The 21689-nt window shown below is 40.8% G+C and overlaps 1 protein-coding gene, 1 long non-coding RNA gene and 1 pseudogene across 21 annotated transcripts; 2 read left to right on the forward strand and 1 right to left on the reverse strand.

Moving 5' to 3' along the window:
- Positions 1 to 1623: 1623 nt before the first annotated feature.
- On the forward strand, positions 1624 to 20051 carry LOC128595897 (developmental pluripotency-associated protein 2-like). Of its 20 annotated transcripts, none has more exons than XM_053605014.1 (6): positions 2819 to 2970; positions 4919 to 5152; positions 7298 to 7365; positions 8758 to 8884; positions 9179 to 9274; positions 17030 to 20050. In XM_053605014.1, exons 3-6 carry the CDS (start codon positions 7357 to 7359, stop codon positions 17965 to 17967), a joined length of 1170 nt encoding a protein of 389 aa, XP_053460989.1. In that variant the 5' UTR covers positions 2819 to 2970; positions 4919 to 5152; positions 7298 to 7356; the 3' UTR covers positions 17968 to 20050. The 20 variants fall into 20 exon arrangements, with proteins under 20 accessions (XP_053461001.1, XP_053460989.1, XP_053460992.1 ...); XM_053605017.1 differs by having other exon boundaries at positions 4959 to 5152; XM_053605019.1 differs by having other exon boundaries at positions 2843 to 2962.
- On the reverse strand, positions 8539 to 12474 carry LOC128595898 (uncharacterized). The gene is made up of 3 exons (XR_008383008.1): positions 11912 to 12474; positions 9142 to 9243; positions 8539 to 8820 (listed from the first exon to the last, which is right to left on the reverse strand). It is a non-coding gene; the product is annotated as an uncharacterized LOC128595898 (long non-coding RNA).
- Positions 12653 to 14261, forward strand: LOC128595626 (zinc finger protein 790-like; annotated as a pseudogene).
- Positions 20052 to 21689: the final 1638 nt, after the last annotated feature.

Below are 21689 nucleotides of genomic sequence, written 5' to 3' on the forward strand. Positions count from 1 at the left end.
TTGTGCTTTTTGTATATTTAGCATCACTCCTTGCCAATTGCATCTCTCCAGTTGTGACAACCAAAAACTTCTCCACAGAGAACAAAATCACCCCTGTTTGAGAAACACTGTGCTGGAGCTTTTAAAATATTAATCAGAGTTAAGTTTCTTTTTAGATAATTCCAACATGTGTTTCATATCGAGTCTAGCTCTGTTTGTCTTGGGCATGTCTTGATTTTTTTCTTCTTTTAAGAGAGGCCTTATAGGCTCGGCGCCTGTGGCTCAAGTGGCTAAGGCGCAAGCCACATACACCTGAGCTGCCGGGTTTGAATCCAGCCTGTGCCCACCAAACAACAATGATGGCTGCAACCCAAAATAGCCAGGTGTTGTGGCAGGCGCCTGTAGTCCCAGCTACTTGGGAGGCTGAGGCAGGAAAATTGCTTGAGCCCAGGAGTTGGAGGTTGCTGTGAGCTGTGATGTCACAGCACTCTACCCAGGGTGACAGCTTGAGGCTCTGTCTCAAAAAAAAAAAAAAAGATGCCTTATGATTTGTTATTGTTAAGAACTAGACATCTTGTCTAGGACAGTAATGCTACAGGAAAAGAGTTAACACAGCAGGCCTGAAACTACTTATCTTTAGAAAGTCCTGCTTAGGATATTGGCCCATAGCTTGCATGTGGAACTTAGATTTCAGATGGGTTTTTGCCATCCTAACTGGTAAAAGCAGGTCATTATGCCTACACTATTTATGCAAACAATATGGTTTATGCTGAATGCATGCTTTTTTTTTTCTGGGAGTCAGATATTCTGGTGATCAGCCCCCAATAAAAACACAAGGCACTGAGTCTCTAATTAACTTCTTGTTGGCAAAACTTATTGCTGGAGGAATTAAAGTCCCATATGACTCCACTGGGTAAAGACTTTTGGAAGTGTGTATGTGGTTTTCCTTGAAATTTGCCTCATGTGCCTTTTCTTTTTACTAATTTTGCTTTGTATCACTTCACTGTGAGTCTCCCAGTGAATCACCAAACCTTGGAGCCTTAGAGGTTGGTCTTGGGGTACGCTGATGCAGTTGTATATGAGGAAATAATTTTTATGATTAGATGGGCAACTTTTCCTCTGCAAGGCCTTAAGTATGGTGTTTTTAGTTAATCCATTTAGTTTAACAACTGAGCAAGACAGATTTGTATAATCTGCATTTATGTACATTTCAAAAAAAAAATAGATGAAAGCTATTAAAAAGGCAAGATATTAAGACCCTTCAGTCAGGACAGTGGTCAGCTGGGGCTGGAGTTTGGGAATCAAAACGATCGCATAAGGGCAGGGCACAGTGGTTCACACCCATAATCCTAGCACTCTGGGAGTTGGAGGTGGGTGGATCTCCTGAGGTCAGGAGTTCTAGACCAGCCTGAATAAGAGCAAGTTCCCATGTCTACTAAAGTGGAAAAACTAGCCGGGTGTTGTGGTGGGCACTGGTAGTCCCAGCTACTTATGAAGCTGAGGCAAGGGGATCACTTGAGCCCAAGAATTTGAAGTTGCTGTGAACTATTGATACCAGTGTTTCAGGTTCTTGGTCTTGGCGATTTGAAGAATGAATGGACGGACCACAGGATCAGTGGTAAGTCAGGATTTATTTACAGAAATCAAAAATTACAGCAACTACAAAAACCAAACACCCTGGCAGAGAGAACCCAGGAGGAAAAAAGCTCTCCTGATCTCTCTTCTGGGTTTGACCCTGGGAGTCTCTGCTCAGGGGTTTATATAGTGGCAGGGGGTTGGTTCTGCCAGGGCATGGGTCTTGTCAGTTAAAGCCAGCTGTGCAATGAACTCTCAGGCCTTGGAAACTGACATGAAATCCACCAGTCAGAAGTCCACGTGGAGGAGACAGGAAACTCACCAGTCAGATGTACCTGTGGAGGAGACAGCAAGGCGCCAGCCTCTCCCCCCCAGGTTTTCTGCCCTTCCAGCAAGCTGGTTCCTCCATCCACAGGAGCATCAACACCTCCAGGGCTAACGCAGCAGGTCATGGTGCTACCTTGTCCTGCATCACTATGACACCATAACACTCTAACTAGAACACAGAGTGAGCCTGTCTCCAAAAAAAAAAAAAAAAAAAAAAAATCACGTGGAAAGGGCAGTTTTTCTCAAGATACCACCAAGTTACTATCCTATATTTGTGTGGGGTTATACTGAATTTAACACATTTTAGGCACTTTTCTTCAATTTTTGTATTTCACAATGAAACAGTTTCAAGGGGAAAATGTTTGAATTACCAGAGTTTGAAAATACCGAAAAAAAATTACTCCTCTGTCAGAAAGTCTACATATAAATCTGCATGATGTACATGTAGGAAAGGGAACAAATGAAAAAAAATTGTCAAGTATGTACTGCGGCAAAAAGAATGGCATAAATCATATTTACAAAATAATATAATCACGAACATTAACTTAAACCCTTTAACGGTAATCGGAGGATGGGAATAAGATATTTGCCCATGTGAGGGATATTACCCTGGGTTTAACAAATGCCCATGTATTCTCAGGCAGTGCCCGGGGTGGGGGTGGCATGCACCCAGCTGTGTCCCAAAGACTATTTCTCCTTCCTTCTAACCCAGGCGGGTGCTTGTGGGATTAGAGGTATCCACCCAGTCAGGCCGAGTCGCTGGCAGAGACAACACAGTGACACAGTCTTGCAGGACGTTCACGCCACACGATGTCTGTCGGAGGCTCACGGCGCCAGCTCTGGGGGAAAGGAAGCGCACCGTCCCGCTGAGGCACTGCTTCGGCTTTCCAGGCTCTGGACTACATTTCCCAGGGGCTTCGCGACCACGGTACTCCCAACATAAAAGCGGCTTTGCAGTGCTGTGCCGGCTCCCGGGGCTGACAGCTCCTTTGCGGAGGAAAAGCGGGGTGGAGGCCTCAGTTGAAGCGTTCTAACGCTGCCTGGAATTCTCTGAAGCTCTCGGCCACCACAGATGTGAGCGGTGTGCGGGTGACAGTCTTTGCCCAGCGAGGGGGGGGGTGTCCAAGGCCAGGGCCTATGAATGGAGCCTTTGGGGTGCCGGGCTGGGGAAGGCTGTCCGGGCTCCAGACCACACTTTCCGGAGTCCCCCGAATCCCCGACAACTTCCTGTCAGCGCTCGGCCTTTTCGGAGCCGGGCGGGGGTCGCGCGCGAGTCGCGGAACGTTTCACGTTTGGGGGACGTTTGAGGGGACTGCAGAGCGGACGAACGAGTCCGAGACCTGAAAGCAGTAGGATCCCCGAGTGGCCCAGGTCAGGGGGCAGAGGAGCGAGAGAGTCACGTTTTGGGGGCCGTTGGCTGCGCCACAAGGGAGGCACGGGGGAAGGCACGGTGCGCCGTTCGTGCGCGAGGTACCTCGGTGGGAGCCGTGTAGGGTGAGGGGAGGTGTTCACGTGCGCACCACGGTGACGGGGCTGTTGGGGACCGTAATGGACTGTTTAAATGCGACGGTACGTACGTGATTATGACTGCGTCGCTATGTGCGTGACAACGAGTGTCTACGTGGTGCGAAGCTGCGGGGCCAAACACAAAGACTTAAGCGTTGTGTTTAGTCACAGGCATAGTGGTGAATTCCTGAGTGCGGAGAGCAGCTTCTGTGCTGGCCGGTAGCTGGATTCCGGGGGTAGGCGGACAAAGGTAGAATGGAGTTGGAGACTGTAGACCAAATACTGTATTTCAAGAGTTCCTCTGTAAATGGAAGCAGGGAAGTAGGGCGGAGAATTACAGCCCGTCAATGTGCTGTTGGAAATGAGCCTTGAGAGGGGGCAAAGCCCAGGCAAGCGTGAGTTAAACCAGGCTCCAAAAAAGGGTCGTGGCACAGGCGGCGCCTGTGGCCCAAAGGAGTAGGGCGCCGGCCCCATATGCCGGAGGTGGCGGGTTCAAACCCAGCCCCGGCCAAAATCTGCAAAAAAAAGGTGTGGGGGGAGCGTTCGGGGGGTCGTGGCACTTTAGAGAGTGAATCATGAGCTCAAGATTTCAAAACCAAACCTGGGTTTGGTAGACGTCAGCACCAATGAGGTGCGGTGTCTTATATATAATCTTATGGCATGAGCTTCAAAACTGGTTTTGTGGAAGAGGAAGGAAGAAAAGTCGGAAAGTAATTAAATGCAGGCAGGCCACCTACGGCCGTTTCCAGACCCGTAAGAGGCTGTAGGAGAAAAAGGAGGCGCTGTGGAGTCCTGCGGTTAGAGCCAGATTTGCTACTCAGATGAAAGGAGTGTTCAAGGAAGTGATTGAAAATAAAAGAGGATAGCCGGGCGCTGTGGCGGGCGCCTGTAGTCCCAGCTACTCGGGAGGCTGAGGCAAGAGAATCGCTTAAGCCCAGGAGTTGAAGGTTGCTGTGAGCTGTGTGAGGCCACGGCACTCTACCGAGGGCGATAAAGTGAGACTCTGTCTCTACAAAAAAAAAAAAAAAAGCACTGTTCCTGCTTTTTTCCTAGATTAGAGAAAGTGTTCTTTGTCATCTTTTTTCTGTTGTGACATTTACTGTTCTAGTTAATTGTGGGAAATAACCTCTTAATGTGTTTGTTTTCTTGAATTAAAACTTTCATGTGGAGAATAAAAAAATATATATATATATAGAAAATAAAAGAGGAATTGGTGGTTAATGCATTATGAATTCCAGGTGTACTGGGAAAATGTCAAGAAAAGGGGACAGATGGGACCCAATGGTGAATATGGTGTCTGAAAAGAGATGACTAGACATCCTGAGGCTTCTTAAACTAGATAAAGATGAATGCAGAGGATATTGACGCTTTCTGTGAATGGATGCAAGACAGTTTTGGGGAGGTGGTGTTGAGATAGTGAAAGGTGATTTCTTTAGTATCTCTCAGAAAGAGGGAAGCTGAAACTAAAAGAGAGGTTGGTGCTGGGTGCGGTAAATCATATAATCCTAGTGTGTAAATGTTATAATCCTAGCACTCTAGAAGGCTGAGACAGGTGGATTGCTTGAGTTTAGCAGTTGAAGACCAGCCTGAGCAAGAATGAGACTCTGTGTCAACCAAAAATAGAACATCATTGGTTGTGGTGCACACATGTAGTCCCAGCTACTTGATTGCTTGAGCCCAGGAGTTTGAGGTTGCTGTGAGGTTGGTACTTTGGCCTGAGGCAACAGAGACTCTGTCTCCAAGAAAAGAAGAAAGAGTGGTTAAGGTAAGCAGAATGATGGCCCTGCAAAGACATCCACTTTGTAATCCCTAGAACCTATGAATATGTTATTTTAAATAACGTAGAGACTTTGCAAGGATTAAGAACCTTTAAATGAGGGAGATTATCTGGGTTAGCTCATTATAATCATATGGGTCCTTAAAGTCAGTGAAATTTTCCTGCTTTGAGTTTAAATTCAGAGGAAGATGGGACCACAGAAGAATGGTCAGAGAAATGCAATATTGCTAGTTAGAAAGAGGAAGAGGACCATGAGCAAAGAACACTGGTTGAGTCCAGAAGCTGGAAAACATAAGGAAACAATACCATATGCACAAATATGTATCAGGAAAAGGGAGAAAGTCATGGATAGGCTATAGATGGAAGTTAGTACAATTCAAGATTGAAAGAGAAAATAGGAGAAACCATTTCAGAAATGAAGAATAAACTAGCCAGGTGTGATGGTACACACCTGGAGTCCTAGCTGCTTGAGAGACTAAGGATGGAGGAAGGCTTGAGCCCAAGAGTTCAAGGTTGAAACTAGCTTTAGGAACAGAGACAGACTTTATCTTTAGGAGCATAAAGTATGACAAATACTATAGAAAGCATAGTATGAAACAAAAAAATACAGCTTGGCACCGTAGCACAGTGGTTACGGCACCAGCCACATACACTGAGGTTGGCAGGTTTGAATCCGTCCAGGCCTGCTAAACAACAAAAAATGACAACTGCAACAAAAAATAGCCAGGTGTTTTGCTGGGTGCCAGTAGTCCCAGCTACTTGGGAGGCTAAGGCAAGAGAATCACTTAAGTCTAAGAGTTTGAGGTTGCTGTGAGCTGTGACACCACAGCACTCTACCAAAGGCGACATAGTGAGACTCTGTCTCAAAAAAAGAAACAAAAAATACAGTAGTGAGCAAAATGTATCAAAGGAATAAAAACTATTGGAAGAAAAAAAGGAAAAGTCAGAGGAGAGATCCTCTGAGGTGAATAAACAGAGCCTCTAAAGATGAAATGAAAAGTAAGGATGCGGAGAGCTTAGTCTGGTCCCATAAAGGCTCAGCTCAGCTCATTATTCACTCAATAAAGTGAGAAATCCTGAAATCCAAAGTTAAGATGCAGTATTCAAAGTGAATAAGTTAAGTTGCAGTATTCAAAGTGAATAAGTTAAGATGCAGTATTCAAAGTGAATAAGTTTTGGGTCTGTAAACCTGTCACACCTTCATATCTGAATTTGAGCAAGTGACCAATTCCTGATCTTTGCAGTGAGTCTAATATGAATTGGTCATTGATGAATCTGAGGAAAGAGAACCTGAAGATTTAAATGCTATTATATATATATATATATTCCATATCTCTAAGTAAAAAAATTAAAAATATACTCCCACACACAAAGTAATACTGCTCAGTTAGTATTTTTATTGTCACTCTAGAGTGGAAATAAATGATTAGAACTGTATCCTGTCTTTCTTTAGGGGTTTTATGCTGAGTGAGGAGGCTGCAAAGATGATGCAACAAAGCAGAAAAAGCAGAGAGCAGAGAAAAGTCTGGATGCTAATGGGAATTGATAGTCTGGCTTGGCCAAAGACTGTGTGCCAGGCCTGTTTGTGCCCCAGGAAGACAGTTTTATCTGTGGGTTCCAGTTCTCTCTCTGAATGTCCGGTGAATCTAGTCAGAGTTACTGTGGCCTCAAAATTGCCTTTAGTTTTGTGGTGTGGCCCCTCTTGAACGCTTTGGATGAAAATGAGTTAGTAGACATGGTAAACTTTGTTAGACATGGAGGAGATGAAAGACACTGTCATGGAAAGTACACAGGAGGACCCTGGGCAGGTATACTGGGCTCCCATATGGGAGGGTTCCATTGCTCTTAGGATGACCCTGCGAATGTCCTATATAATTTTAAGGAACATTTAAGGCAAGTCAGAATGGCCTTATCTCACATTCCAATCCATGTAATGATTTTGGTGTAACTTAATTGAAACTCCACCTTGCTTTGGTTGAGTCTCTTAGGTTGTGAGTTTGTGGATAGGGCCAGATTTCTTCAGATTCCTGACCTTCCTCCAAAGAGAAAAATGGCATTCCATTTGTTCATTTGAAAGCTCTGAGGAAATCCTGACCTCTAATGATTTCTTTCCCTCTATCTCTGCTTTCTCAGAATGAGGCTACAGAAAGAGAAGAATCCAGAAGACTAGTTGACTCTGGGAATTTGAAGTCATGGCCCCTGTGAGTTGAAATTGCCTCTCCCCTAATGTATAATCCATTTCTCATCATGTGAATGTTTTCACTGCTTATTTTTAACTGCTTACCCAAGTCACTATTTAGTGTGATAACAGATGGTGAAACAGTCCAATGCCTTCCCTAGATGTCCCCCTTTTTTCCAACCAAGATTCCCAAATCTATCCAACAGGGCATTTAATATCTACTATGTCCTAGTTTTCTTGCAGAGCACTGAAAGTGAAGAAATACTTTTTTTTTTTTTTGGAGACAGTCTCACTATGTCACCCTCAGTAGAGTGCCATGGCGTCACATCTCACAGAAACCTCAAACTCTTGGGCTTAAGCCAGCAGTTCTCAACCTGTGGATCGCAACCTATAGGAACTATATTAAAGGGCTGTGGCATTAGGAAGGTTGAGAACCACTGGCTTAAGTGATTCTCTTGCCTCAGCCTCCCAAGTAAATGGGACTACAGGCGCCAGCCACAATGCCCAGCTATTTTCTTGTTGCAGTTGTCATTGTTCTTTAGCTGGCCCAAGTGGGGCTCAAACCCGCCAGCCTTGGTGCATGCAGCTGGCGCCGTAACCACTGTGCTACTGGCGCCCAGCCAGAAATACTTTTCTTAAAGGCATCAGTGACTTTCATTTCAAAATTGGCTCTACGAGGTAGAACTGAATGGTTAAAAGGGATGCACTACATGATGGCTTATATTTACTCCTTAGAACAGCGTATTTCAATTAGTCAAGATGGGAGTTGGTATTGGTATGCATTCATTTCAGTATGTGGCCTTGGGATGCTTTTTACATAGAGGATATGATGGGAGGGATCTCACCAGGAAATTAATGAAAAATTAATATCATTAATGAAACATTTGCTGATTGTCAGCTGCTTAGAGAACCTTAAATTCCTACAAATTTTTCATGGAAAATAGATTTAAGGAGTATCTCTCTTAAGAATTCTCTCAATTGTAACTAATAGAAAATTCAACCAAAAGTAGTAGCTTAAGAAAACAACAACAGCAACAACAACAAAAAAACAGCCAACAAAACTTCCAATTTTTCTTAAATCATACATCTGGAGTTAGCTATTATAGGCTAGTGTAGCCTCTCAGTTGTGTCAACAAAAGATTGATATGATGGCCATTATTCTGGTCTGCCATCTTAATGTCTTATTTGTTATTTAAAGGTCATAAGGATGTGGTGACTGAGCAACAGAAGTTTTCAACAGCATGTTGGCACTCAAATTTAGGCACACTTATTATGTCATTTTCTCCAAACCCAGACAGCCAAACTCTGGTTTTTTCCTTAGTGTATGACTCACTCCTTGAAGTGCTCTTTTCCATCTTTTCCCCTTGAAGATTTCTTTTAATTTCACCATTAATAGTTGGATTTGTCCTTTCAGCAGTTGATAATACTCAGGGATGTGGCTGTAGATTTCTCTCAGGAGGAATGGGAGTGCCTAGACCTGAAACAGAGGGATTTGTACAGAGATGTGATGTTGGAGAACTACAGCAACATGGTCTCACTGGGTAAGATTCAGAATTTGACCTTAGAAATTACTGCCTTTTTTACTATGAATTTTTAGATTATCTTTCAAATATCTAGAGAAATATCTGACCTTTGATTCTGGGAAAATGGTTTGTGTTTTGTAAATGTGGCAGTAATTAGTGGACACCTCCATCTTCCCTATTCTATGGAAATTATTTATACCTTTTTCTTGCCCTTCCTATAATTGTCTCTTTTCCTTACTAACCAAGGGAACTAGGTGCAAGTTATGAACCATTACCATGTGTTTTTCTTCTTTGTTCTTATTTTTTTGGCAGGACTTTGCATTTATCAGCCAGATGTGTTTGCTTCATTGGAGAAAGGGAAAGAGTCCTGGAAAATCCTGAGAGATGAAACAAGAGGACCAAGCCCAGGTGAGTGAAGGCTGAATAGAGGGAGGCTATCACTTCAGATAATAGCCCAGCTGCTTAGTAGGGCAGCAGTAACTCTGAAATACTGGTCTGGAATGTCCCCTCAAAGGCCAGAAGCTTTTGATGAAGGCCTACGACCTATAGACCAAACCTTTTCCAAAAGAATTTTCACTTCCTCCAAATACTGTACTATTTTTGTGCTTTGGTTTTCCCCTTGTCTAACAAAAATACAATTACCCTTGTCTTTCTACAGTAGTCATTTTTTTTTTTTTTTTTGAGACAGAGTCTCAAGCTGTTGCCCTGGGTAGAGTGCTATGGTGTGATAGCTCACAACAACCTCCAACTCCTGAGCTCTAGCAGTCCTCTTACCTCAGTTTTTCCATTTTTAGTAGAGACAGGGTCAGGCTGGTCTCAAACCTGTGAGCTCAAACAGTCCACATCTGGCTGATAAATGCAAAGTCCTGCCAAAAAGAGTGCTAGGATTACAGAAGTGAGCCACTGCACCTGGCCTACAGTAGTCATTATTTTATTTATAGTTTGGATCAAGTGCCTTCCCATCACTCTCTTTTTTCCTTATTTAAATATTTGTAAATTTCTTATTCCTTTAAAAAACAAAACATGTTTCACCATTTAAAAAATTCTGTCTTTGCTGGGCAGTGATTCATAGCTATAATCCTAGCACTTTGGGAGGCTAAGGCAGGAGGATTGCTTGAGGCCAGGAGTTAGAGACCAACCCAAGCAAGAGTGAGACCCCCATCTCTACAGAAAAATAGAAACGTTACCCAGGTTGGTGACATGTGCCTGTAGTCCCAGCTACTCAGGAGTGGGAGGCAGGAGTATTGCTTGAGTGCAGGAGTTGGAAGTTGCAGTGAGCTATGATAACATAACTGTATTCTTGCCTGGGCAACAGAGCAAGACCCTGTCTCAAAAAACAAAAAAGGCTTGGCACCAGCCACATACACCAGAGCTGGTGGGTTCAAATCCAGCCTGGGTCTGCCAAACAACAAGGACAACTACAACCATAAAAAATAGCCGGGCGTTGTGATGGGCACCTGTAGTCCTAGCTACTTGGGAGGCTGAGGCAAAAGAATCGCTTAAGCCCAGGAGTTGGAGGTTGCTGTGAGCTGTGATGCCATGGCATTCTGTGACAGCTTGAGGCTCTGTCTCAAAAAAAAAGAAAGAAAGAAAAAAATACTTACTTCTATTTCTTGAACTTTTCTGTTTTACTTAGTTTCTCTTGCTTATGGATTCCTAAATTCATTAATTTATTCTCTTAATAAACTTTTTTTTTTTTTTGAGACAGCCTCACTATGTTGCCCTCAGTAGAGTGCCATGGCATCACAGCTCACAGCAACCTCATTAAACTCTTGGCCTTAAGCAATTCTCATGCCTCAGCCTCCCACCTAGCTGGGACTATAGGCACCTGCCACAATGCCCAGCTATTTTTTTGTTGTGATTGTCATTGTTGTTTGGCAGGCCCGGGCTGGGTTCGAACCCACCAGCCCTGGTGTATGTGGCTGGTGCCCTACCCGCTGAGTTACAAGTGCTGAGCCTTAATAAACATTTATTGATTTTTCTAATTTCATTTTAGGTTTGGAAGAATTAACAAAGAGTATATAATCTATTAAGAAACTTATTTTTTTCTTTTGTGACTGGGATATGGCCATAAATTTCTATAAAACATGCTCTCATTAAGAGGAGACCTAATAGGCTGCTTACTTGAAAATCAGGATAATAGGTGAAAACAGGTTCTGTCCACAGTGATGAGGAAATGACAGAAGGTAGGTTAAGTGTAGTGAAGGACAACCAGGAAAGTACAGTTTCAGAAAAGACAAGTCCAGTCTTGTCTAGTTCCTCATAGTCCCCCCTTTTTTTCCCCTCGAATGACAATCATCATCTACTAATTGTTTAGTTCTTATCTGCAAGATACTTTGTAGAAATAGCACATTATTTATTCCAAATCCTTTCAACAAATCTATGAAGAGATATTTTATTCCTTTTTTATCACTAGAAAAATAAGAATTCAGTCTAGCTCACTAATTTTCCTACCACCTAAAAATAGTTTTAGTAAACAGAACTGGAATCTGAAACTACACTTAGTCATCTTTCCACTGTAGTACAGTACTGCTCATACTTGGCAGCTAAACTGCCTTTCAACTTGGTACTAGAGTACAAACATGATAGTTTCACTGGATCCTAAATATATATTAAAAATGAGTCACAGGAAAATCCTATTTATTTCTAGCTTTCGCCAGATTCGTTCTTCCCTAATAAATTTCTCAAACTATTTTTCTATCTGAACTATCACTCCTAATTATCTTCTTTAATCTAATGCAGTGTACCTTGTATTTTTGAGTTCTTAGTACTTTGGTAACTGTGCACCAGATTGCTTCCCACATATTAGCCTGATCTGCTATTTCCCAGCATTCCTATTTTTAAGCACAGAATTATATAAGATATTCCTCATAGTACCTTACACAGTACTTACAAATTTATAGTTATTTTCTGAAATGTTTTCAGTGGTTTCAGATAGAAGGGGGAGAGAAGATCTAGGAAAGGGCTTGAAAGCATAAAGCAAACTATGCTTCTGTAACATGGATGAACAATGCTATAACATTAAAAATAAATAAATAAAAGTACCTTGCTTGGGATTACGTGACAAAAAATGACTTAGCTGTGCACAGTGGAGGAAATAAGCAGGATGAAGTCTTTACATCTGCAAAGGCAAATGAAAGAATGTGTAAGTAGGTGGGATCACATTTCTTCATATTTGTCTTTAAGCTAGCTTGGATATGCTTTTGTCTGTCTCCTATTTATATAGAAAGTAATGTGGAAGCAGTATGAGAAACCATTTCAGGAGAGATGGAAGGTATTAGTGATATATGTTACATTATTATTCCATGAAACATTTGTGATCCTGGTCCCTAGTTTTTGTAATATTATCTTATACTTTATCCTTAGCCCTCCCACCCCTTTTGTCTTGTGTATTTAGTCAAGAATTTTTTCATGTCTACCACATATTAAAGGTTGATTATACCATATTGAGTTAAACAATCACAATTTTTTTTTTCAACCTTAAGTTTTTAAATTGTTATTCTCTTATTGAGGTACCTGGACAGTTATTTTTTTATTAAACTTCTAAGATGAATATGATAAGAACAAAACACATTTCCCATAACCTGATTCAACTTTTATTTCATTTAAATTTCTCTTTATTTCTTGCCCTTTTTTTATATTGCCCAGAAATTGAGAATGTCTTAAGGTAGTCATTTCCTACATGTTTTCAGGATTTACTTTCTGAAAAGATAAGGAATGTGGCAAGACCTTTCTTCTGGATTCAGAACTTATTCAGTATCAGACAGTTCACACTGTTAAGAAAACATGAATGTAGGGCGGCGCTTGTGGCTCAGTGAGTAGGGCGCCGGCCCCATATGCCGAGGGTGGTGGGTTCAAGCCCAGCCCCGGCCAGACTGCAAAAAAAAATAGCCGGGTGTTGTGGCAGGCGCCTGTAGGCCCAGCTGCTCGGGAGGCTGAGGCAAGAGAATCATGTAAGCCCAAGAGTTAGAGGTTGCTGTGAGCTGTGTGACGCCATGGCACTCTACCCGAGGGCCGTATAGTGAGACTCTGTCTCTACAAAAAAAAAAAAGAAAGAATGTGGGAAGGCTTTTAGTTTGTGTTCAGGTCTTACTGGTCATTAGAGAATTTACACAGGTGAGAAACCTTTTATTTGTAAGGAATGTGGGAAGGCCTTTAGATTTCATTCATAACTTAGAGTTCATAAGTGAATTCATACTGGTGAGAAATTGTATGAATGTAAGGAATGTGGGAAGGCCTTTAGTTGCAACTCAGACCTTACTCGACATCTGAGAATTCATACTGGTGAAAAACTTATGAATGTAATGAATGTAGAAAGGCCTGTAGTCAGCAATCACATCTTATTAAACATCAGAGAATTCACACTGGTGAAAAACCTTATGAATGTAAAAAGTATGGGAAAGCTTTTACTTGTGGCTCACAACTCAACATCAAAGAATTCATACTGGTGAGAAATCTCATGAATGTAAAGAATGTGGAAAAGCCTTTATTCATGGTTCAAACCTTGCTCAACATCAGAATGTTCATTTTGGTAGGAAACCCTATGAATGTGAGAAATGTGGGAAAGCCTATATCTGGAGCTCACACCTTGCTTAACATCAACGAATTCATGCCAGCAGGAAACCTTACGAATGTAGGCAATGTGGGAAGACTTTTTTTTTTTTTTTTTGTGGTTTTTGGCCAGGGCTGGGTTTGAACCCACCACCTCTGGCATATGGGACCAGCGCCCTACTCCTTGAGCCACAGGCGCCGCCCAGTGTGGGAAGACTTTTATTTGGGTTTCATATCTTGCTCAGCATGAGAAAATTCATAATGAGAGGAAATACTATGAATGTAAGGAATGTGGAAAGACCTTTCTACAAGGCTCCGAGTTCAATGGACATTGAAAAGTTCATACTGGTGAGAGAAATTATAAATGTAAGGAATGTGGAAAGACCTTTTTTCGTGGTTCAGAACTTAATCGACATCAGAAAATTCATACTGAAAAGAGAATGTACAAATGTGAAGAATGTGGAAAAGCCTTTCTCTGGGGTTCACAACTTACTGGACATCAGAGAATGCATACCGGTGAGGAACCCTATGCATGTAAAGAATATGGGAAATCCTTTATCTGGGGCTCACAGCTTACACAACAGGAAAATTCATTCTCATGCAGAATCCCATGCATGTAAGAAAAGTAGCCAGATCTTTTAGTCACCATACCCATTTATTATTTTACTGAACATAAAATTCACAACGGTGAGAATGTCTATGAATGTACAGACTATGGAAACACTGTTAGTCATCATTCAAACTTTGCTCAACACCAGAATATTTACACCTTTGAGAATCCTGTAAATATAAAGATTTTAAGATGGCATTTTCTCTGAGCTCCCACTTTATTTTACTCTTGTGAAATCTTATGATATAAAAACATAGCAAAGGCTTTATTCGTCAATTGATGTCATTTCTTCTCTTGAGAAAATACCAGAAATGTAATAGTGGAAGGCCTTTTGACAGAGCACACAATACACCCAGGAGCAGGTAATTCATAATGCAAATATAGAAAAAATGTACTGATGAGTCATAAGTTACAGAATATCAAAGTAAAACTTTTATGATTTTAAAACAACCTTACCAGGCTCGGTGTCTGTAGCTCAGCGGCTAGGGCCCTGGCCACATACACCAGGGCTGGTGGTCTAGAACCTGGCCTGGGCCTGCCAAATGACGACAGCTGCACCAAAAAAATAGCAGGGCATTGTGGGGTGCCTGTAGTCCCAGCTACTCCGGAGGCTGAAGCAAGAGAATCACTTAAGCTCAAGAGTTGGAGGTTGCTATGGGCTGTGAGGTCACCACATTCTACTGAGGGCAATATAGTGAGACTGTCTCAAAAAAAAAAAAAATTCTTATCAGAGATGTTGCATAAAGAATTTGTATTTAATTCACATAGAAAACCTTCCATCATCACTACCAAAATCTTATTGCGCTTTCACAAAAATCAAATCAATCATTGCTAGTTTTTGGTATATAATTAATATAGAAAATCCTTGAACTATGTCATATGACTAATTTGGCATGTCTTGGGTTTCAGGATGTTGAATATGTTCTACATATTTTCTGAAAAGTAACCTATCTGTATCTCCTTATTCTTCAATCATAAGGGCTGAATGGGTTTGAGATTTAAATAATTTAATGACTGTCATTAGTATTGGTATTAACCCATTTCTATGAGAGAAGAACTTTAAGGGTATAAGTGTGTAGACAAATATGTCATTTCTATTTGAGTCTAACGGAACACTAGAATGTTAATTCTAAAGAAAAGCCAGTAAAACACAATAAATGTAAGAAGGCCTTGAACCAGTATTAAATTTGTATGCTGCATCAAAAAATTCATACTACAAAGAAATTCTTGGAAATGGGGTTGTTTGGGTGTTGAGCAGTTTTTATTTATTTATTCGGCAGTTTTTGGCTGGGGCTGGGTTTGAACCTTCCACCTCCGGCATATGGGGCTGGTGCCCTACTCCGTTGAGCCACAGGCACTACCCGAGCAATTTTATTTTTAATAGACATTTGGAGGTTGTCTAAGCCAAATGTCATATAATCCATTTTTCACCACAGTAAAAATTCAGAAATTAGTAAATGCATGGCCAAATGAATTCTGACCTCTTGAAAATTCAGCACTACTTAATATAAACAATTCTTGGATTATAGCAGAAATAAAATATGAAATTACAGACTATTTAGATGTGAATGAGAACAAGACTCCCATGTATTTCAGCTCCTATGATATGACCAAAATAGTTAATACATGTTGCTTTCTATATAAAATCAAGACAACTGAGGGTAGTTTATTTGTTGTCACTACTGTATCTCCAGCACTTAGTACAATGTCTATAATTTTTATTTTTTTGAGACAGAGTCTCACTATGTCACCCTTGGTAGAGTGCTGTGGCATCACAGCTCACAGTAACCTCAAACTCCTGGGCTTAAGCAATTCTCTTGCCTCAGCCTCCCATGGTGCCTATAATATTGTATGGTCCCAAATATTTACTGAATTAAATAATAATAATAGCTTATTTAATAATTAAATTAAATTATTTAATTAATAATTAAATTAAATTAATTTAATAATTAAATAATAATAATAGCTTATTATTTAATTCAGTAAATATTTGGGACCATACAATATTATAATAATTCAAATGGATCTATGGAAAGGCTTACTGAAATAAAACTGAAATTATGGAATAAGAAACAATGCAGGTTTTTACCAAAATCTGTTTCTTTGAAGAAAACTTTTTTTTGAGACAGAGGGTCCCACTTTGCCCTTGGTAGAGTGCCCTAGTGTCCTAGCTCACAGCAACCTTAAATTCTTGGGCTTAAGTGATCCTCTTGTCTCAGTCACACAAGTAGCTGGGACTACAGGAGCCTAATGCAATGCCTGACTAATTTTCTTACTTTTAGTAAAGACAGGGTCTTGCTCTTGCTCAGGCTGCTCTTGAATGATCCACCTGCCTAGGCCTCCTAGAGTGCTAGGATTGTAGGCATAAGCCACTGCCCCCAGTGGTGAAGAAAACTTTTACTAGGCTTTGCCAATGCCACTACCACATTGTGACAAAGGAGAGATGGACTGGGCACAGTGGCTCATGCCTATAATCCTAGCACTCTGGGAGGCGGAGGCGGGTGGATTGCCTGAGTTTAGGAGTTCTAGATCAGCCTGAGCAAGAGCAAGAGACCATCTCTACTAAATAAAATAACTAGTTGGATGTTGTGGCCAGTGCCTGTAATCCCAGCTACTTGGGAGGCTGAGTCAAGAAGATCTCTTGAGCCAAAGAGTTTGAGGTTGCTATGAGTTGTGACTCCACTGTACTCTACCCAAGGGGACAGAGTGAGACTCTGCCTCCAAAAATAAATAAATAAATAAATAAATAAATAAAAATAAAGGAGAAGATATAACTATGTTTAGAAGGTATGTATTTTACAATAAGGCAAATACGCAAATTGTTAGACATAATTTTTATATAAAGATGGCTTATTCTCTAATAAAACGCTATTAAAATAAATTTCAAAAATAACCAAAAACTGAAGAGTAGAAAAACATTTTTTAAAAATCATATAAGATTACAGAGATTAAAAGAAGTAAACTGTACCTGTCCTTACCATTGCTGGCTTTACCTCTCCTAGGTTCTGCTGAAAAAATGTCAGACTCTAATCATGGTAGCACCCAGAAGAATTTCTCTGAGGAGGAAATAGGTGATGAAGAAAGTGTGATTTTGACATTGGTTCCAGTTAAAGATGATTCAAATAATGAACAAATGGAACCAACTGTTTCTTCAACTTCTAATGTCAAACTGAACAATCCCCAGAAACACCATGACGTCCATCTACCTCCAACAAATAAACAATCAAAAGTTATCCAAAAAGCTAGATGTAAAAAACCTGTTCTTCCCTTGCCAACCATTTTGCCTCCCATTAATGATGTGCGTCGAGACACTTTGAGGAACTGGTGCCAGCAACTCAAATTGAGTACTGACGGCAAGAAAACAGAAGTTTTTCTGAGGCTTCAGGAGCATGCCTTTCCTGAACAGAAGTGTGAAATTCCTGAAACACCAAAGGAGGCCAGATTACATTCATGTTCAAGGAAATTCAAGGCAGAGACCAAGAGAGCAAGCCCTCAGGAAAAGTCCAAGATGAGTGTGAAAACAGAAGAGATGGATAGAGTGGAAGTGATAACATCGGCTCAGGAATCTGTAGTGGCATCCTGGGCAAGGATTGCTGCAAAAGCTGGTCAGCCTAAGAGGGTGAATTCACGGTCCATTCCTGATTTTGCTGAGGCCTTTTTGACAACAGCTTCTGGCCTCAGGTGGTGTGTGATCCACGGGGAAGCTCTCCCTGCAGACACAGAGGGTTGGGTCCGCCTACAGTTTCATGCAGGTCAGGCCTGGGTGCCTGCCACTCCCAGGAGCATGATTTCCCTCTTCTTGTTACCAGCCTGCATTTCCCCATCTCCAGGCCTAGAAGATAATATGTTATGCCCTGACTGTGCTAAGAGAAATAAGAAGATAATGAAAAGATTAATGATAGCGAAGAGGAAGAAGCAATCTACTTCAAACACAAAGTAGGAGACCAAAATATGCCACCTCAAAAACTCTGTGTGAGAAGAGGAGGGTGAATAAGGAAGATGTTATGGTCCCAAGTATTAGAGAGTGATGGATATACTTTCAGAATGTGTAAGCTGATTTGAGGAAATGGAAGAAGAGATCATTGGAAGGAACCTTTGTGATCTACAAAACAGAATCAAGTAATTAGGACTCCATTGTGAAGATGGTTGACTGCCCTAAGGAGACCCTTTGGGGAGCTTGGAAAGCCACTAAAAAAAATCATTGCAATTGAAAAAATGTAAGATTAGATAATTCTACAGGTCACACCCCAAAGGCAACAGGAAATTCTATGGAAAATTTGTCAGCTCATGCTAAAAGATTAACATAATTCTTACAATAAATTTAGACTTAAGTAGCTCATGAACATCAAATTCCAGAAAATTTTATTCATGAAGATACACAAAGAAACTAATGAAGGGGCACAGTCCCCTGCACCCCGGAACCGTTACTCAGTTTCATATGTGCTCCTTGAGGTATGAGACCCTGAGAAGGGAAAATTCCATTTTCGGGCTAGAAGCAAGATTCAGGGGTTAATTCCTCCTTGCTTGCTAAAACAGCCTTGACAAAGGAATGTACCAGAGGGCAGCTGGAGACTGAGCTCCTGCCTAGGGCTGTGGGCGTTGCACTTTGTTCCCTAACTTCAGGTTACACAAGTTCATTTAAACTTTGAGGAGAGTGGGCAAACAGAACAAACAGCCTGGTGTCCTTGTGGTTTATCTTTAAGTTAAATGCTCCAGAATTAGAAATGATGTATATGTGCTTTGTAACATTTATGCGGAGGAGGAATTTTTTATGGCAGTTTCAACTAGTGCATTTGCTCTTTATTCTTCGTTATTTTTATCTGATGAGTTTGGATATATAATACAGTGAATAAAAATGGGTTGTTGCTGAGTGCCTGATTGAGCCTCAGTCTTCCCTTTGCAAATCAATCTGTCTGGGGTGCTTTCTTCTGCATCACTGAGTAGGCTAGTGGACAGCAACAAACTAATGTATATGAACCTAGTATTTAATCAAAGAATAAAATGATACCAGGCTTTTACCTATAATGTTTAAGCTCTGATCTGGATGGATGATAATTTTGAATGATGAAAATATACTTTTCAGTACTTAATTACTTCTAACTGCAGTTCTCAGTGCCTTCTAGTTTTATAGGAATTAAGAAACGGTGAGTGGGGCTGGGCTCAGTGGCTCACACCTGTAATCCTAGCACTCTGGGAGGCCAAGGCAGGTGGATTGCCTGAACTCAGGAGTTTGAGATCAGCCTGAGCTAGAGTGAGACCCTGTCTCTAAAAATAGCCAGGTATTGTAGCAGGCACTTGTAGTCCCAGCTACTCGGGAGGCTGGGGCAAGCGGATCTCTTGAGCCCAAGAGTTAGAGGTTGCTGTGAGCTATATTGCCATAGCACTCAACCAGGGCGACCTGAGTGAGACTGTCTCAAAAAAAAAAAAAAAAAAAACATGAGCATATTTACACATAGCACATTTATAAGTCTGATCTTTTAAAACTTCCTTTTTCAATAGTTGTCATCTATGGAATTTCACCATTTGTGGGGAAAGTAATTTTTTGTTATATGAGTTATAATAAGCCATTTTCATTCATGGTGATTAGACTTTTTAAGGTACAAGTACACCGAGAAAATAACATTTAGAAGTTACTTGGTGAAACTTTGTCCACATTACTCTTTCTGACATCTATACACAGATTAAACATGGTTTATTCTTTTTCCTTTTACCCAAATTGCCTCGTTGAGTTTGCTGTCTATTATAAGAAGAAGAGTTATAATCTGGGATGATTTAACAGAGTATTCTTCAAAATGCAACTAGAAAAGTGTATTACATAAATAATATAAAATACACCATTAAGAATATTCTAGGGCGGCGCCTGTGGCTCAGTGGGTAGGGTGCTGGCCCCATATATTCAGGGTGGCAGGTTCAAACCCGGCCCTGGCCAAATTGCAACCAAAAAATAGCTGGGCACTGTGGTAGGCGCCTGTAGTTCCAGCTACTTGGGAGGCTGAGGCAAGAGAATTGCCTAAGCCCAGGAGTTGGAGGTTGCTGTGAGCTATGACGCCACGGCATTCTTATCATGGGCGATAAAGTGAAACTCTCTAAAAAAAAAAATAAAAAAAAAATTCTATCTCTAAGTTACTCTTTTAATCCTAAGTATATGAGAAATATCAAGAGAAGAACACTGAATTCTATAATGTAGTATATGTTGTAATTTGTATTTTTTAAAAAGGACTAGGGGTAGCTTATGATGGCCAAGATGATGGAAGAAAATTTGGTAGAAATATCAACATCCATTAATTCAAGTATATCTCAGGCTGGGCATGATGGTTTGCAACTGTTATCCTAGCATTTTGGGGAAGCATTTTTCCTGAGCTCAGGAGTTTGAGACCAGCCTGAGCAAGAGTGAGACCCCATCTCTACCAAATATGAAAAACTGAGGCAAGAGGATCACTTCAGTCCAAGAGTTTGTGTTTGCTGAGAGCTATGATGCCACGGCACTACCCAGGGTGACATCATGAGATGCTGTCTCAAAAAAAAAAAAAGAAAAAGTATATCCCAAACTTCCACTATAGATCAGGGACATTTCTAGGCACTAGGATAATAAAACAATCTACAGATTCTCCTGTTTTAGGACCATCATTCATAGTTTAGGACATGTTGTACACTTTTCTGGTGCATGATACATAAAAAGTATGCCTACTTGTCCTGGCAATGGAGGCCTGTTTGCTGTCTATGGGGAACATATCCTGCTTTGTAGACTTTCTTATTCTGTAAGTCTTGTCTTTCTCTTCCTCAATAAATTTTGTTTCATGCTTCCCTTAAAAAAAGAAAAGAAAAAAATAATTCTTGTCTCATGGACCTCACACTTGTGTTTTCTAGCAGACCTCTGGCATCCACAGAACACCCTTTCTAATACTTTTTACATATTAATAATTTCACACACTATTTAGTCATCCCAAATAAGAAATTGGAAACTTCCTCCCCCTCTGAGGCAGCTAAAGTGCATATCCCTATAATACAGTTCTACTTTATCCCTATGAAAATTTTGTTCTTATCTGACCTCTGTGACATAGTGAACATATATAAGGATTCAAACATCTTAATAATAAACAGCCATGCTGGTAACAGGTTCTTTGAAATGACTGAAGCAAAATATTTGATATCATCTTTGGCATCACTGGTATGAGTTCTGCCAGCGGGACTAAGTATTAGGAGTGACAAATTTTTAGTGATAATATTCCTGCAAAATTGTTGCAAAAGGATCACAGAAACATAGTTCTCAAATCTATATTCCTGGTTTTCTCACATAGTTTATTAACTACTTAGTGTATTTGACAAGTTAATTCCTTGTTTAAAGAAATCAGTTGAATTCTATTGTTTAGAAGAAAGAACTCTGGCTCAAGTTGGTATCCTAGGCTAAATGCCCTGTAGTAAATTGGACCTGAAATGGGTTGTCTGTCCTTACTGGGTCTAAAGGTATCAAGAAGGAAGCTATTATTAAATGCAGCAGCATTATATTTAATTATCTGTGGTATCCCACAATGAAGTGACCACTGAAGCTGGACTTTGCCCACTGCTTAGCATATTATGATGGAACTTAGAAATTCAAGACCGTAGGATGGCTAGTAGCTTTTAATTGAGGTGGAAGAGTGCAAAAAGGATGATTAGCTGAAA

This window comes from Nycticebus coucang, chromosome 10, assembly GCF_027406575.1.
Source record: "Nycticebus coucang isolate mNycCou1 chromosome 10, mNycCou1.pri, whole genome shotgun sequence".
NCBI lineage: Eukaryota > Metazoa > Chordata > Mammalia > Primates > Lorisidae > Nycticebus > Nycticebus coucang.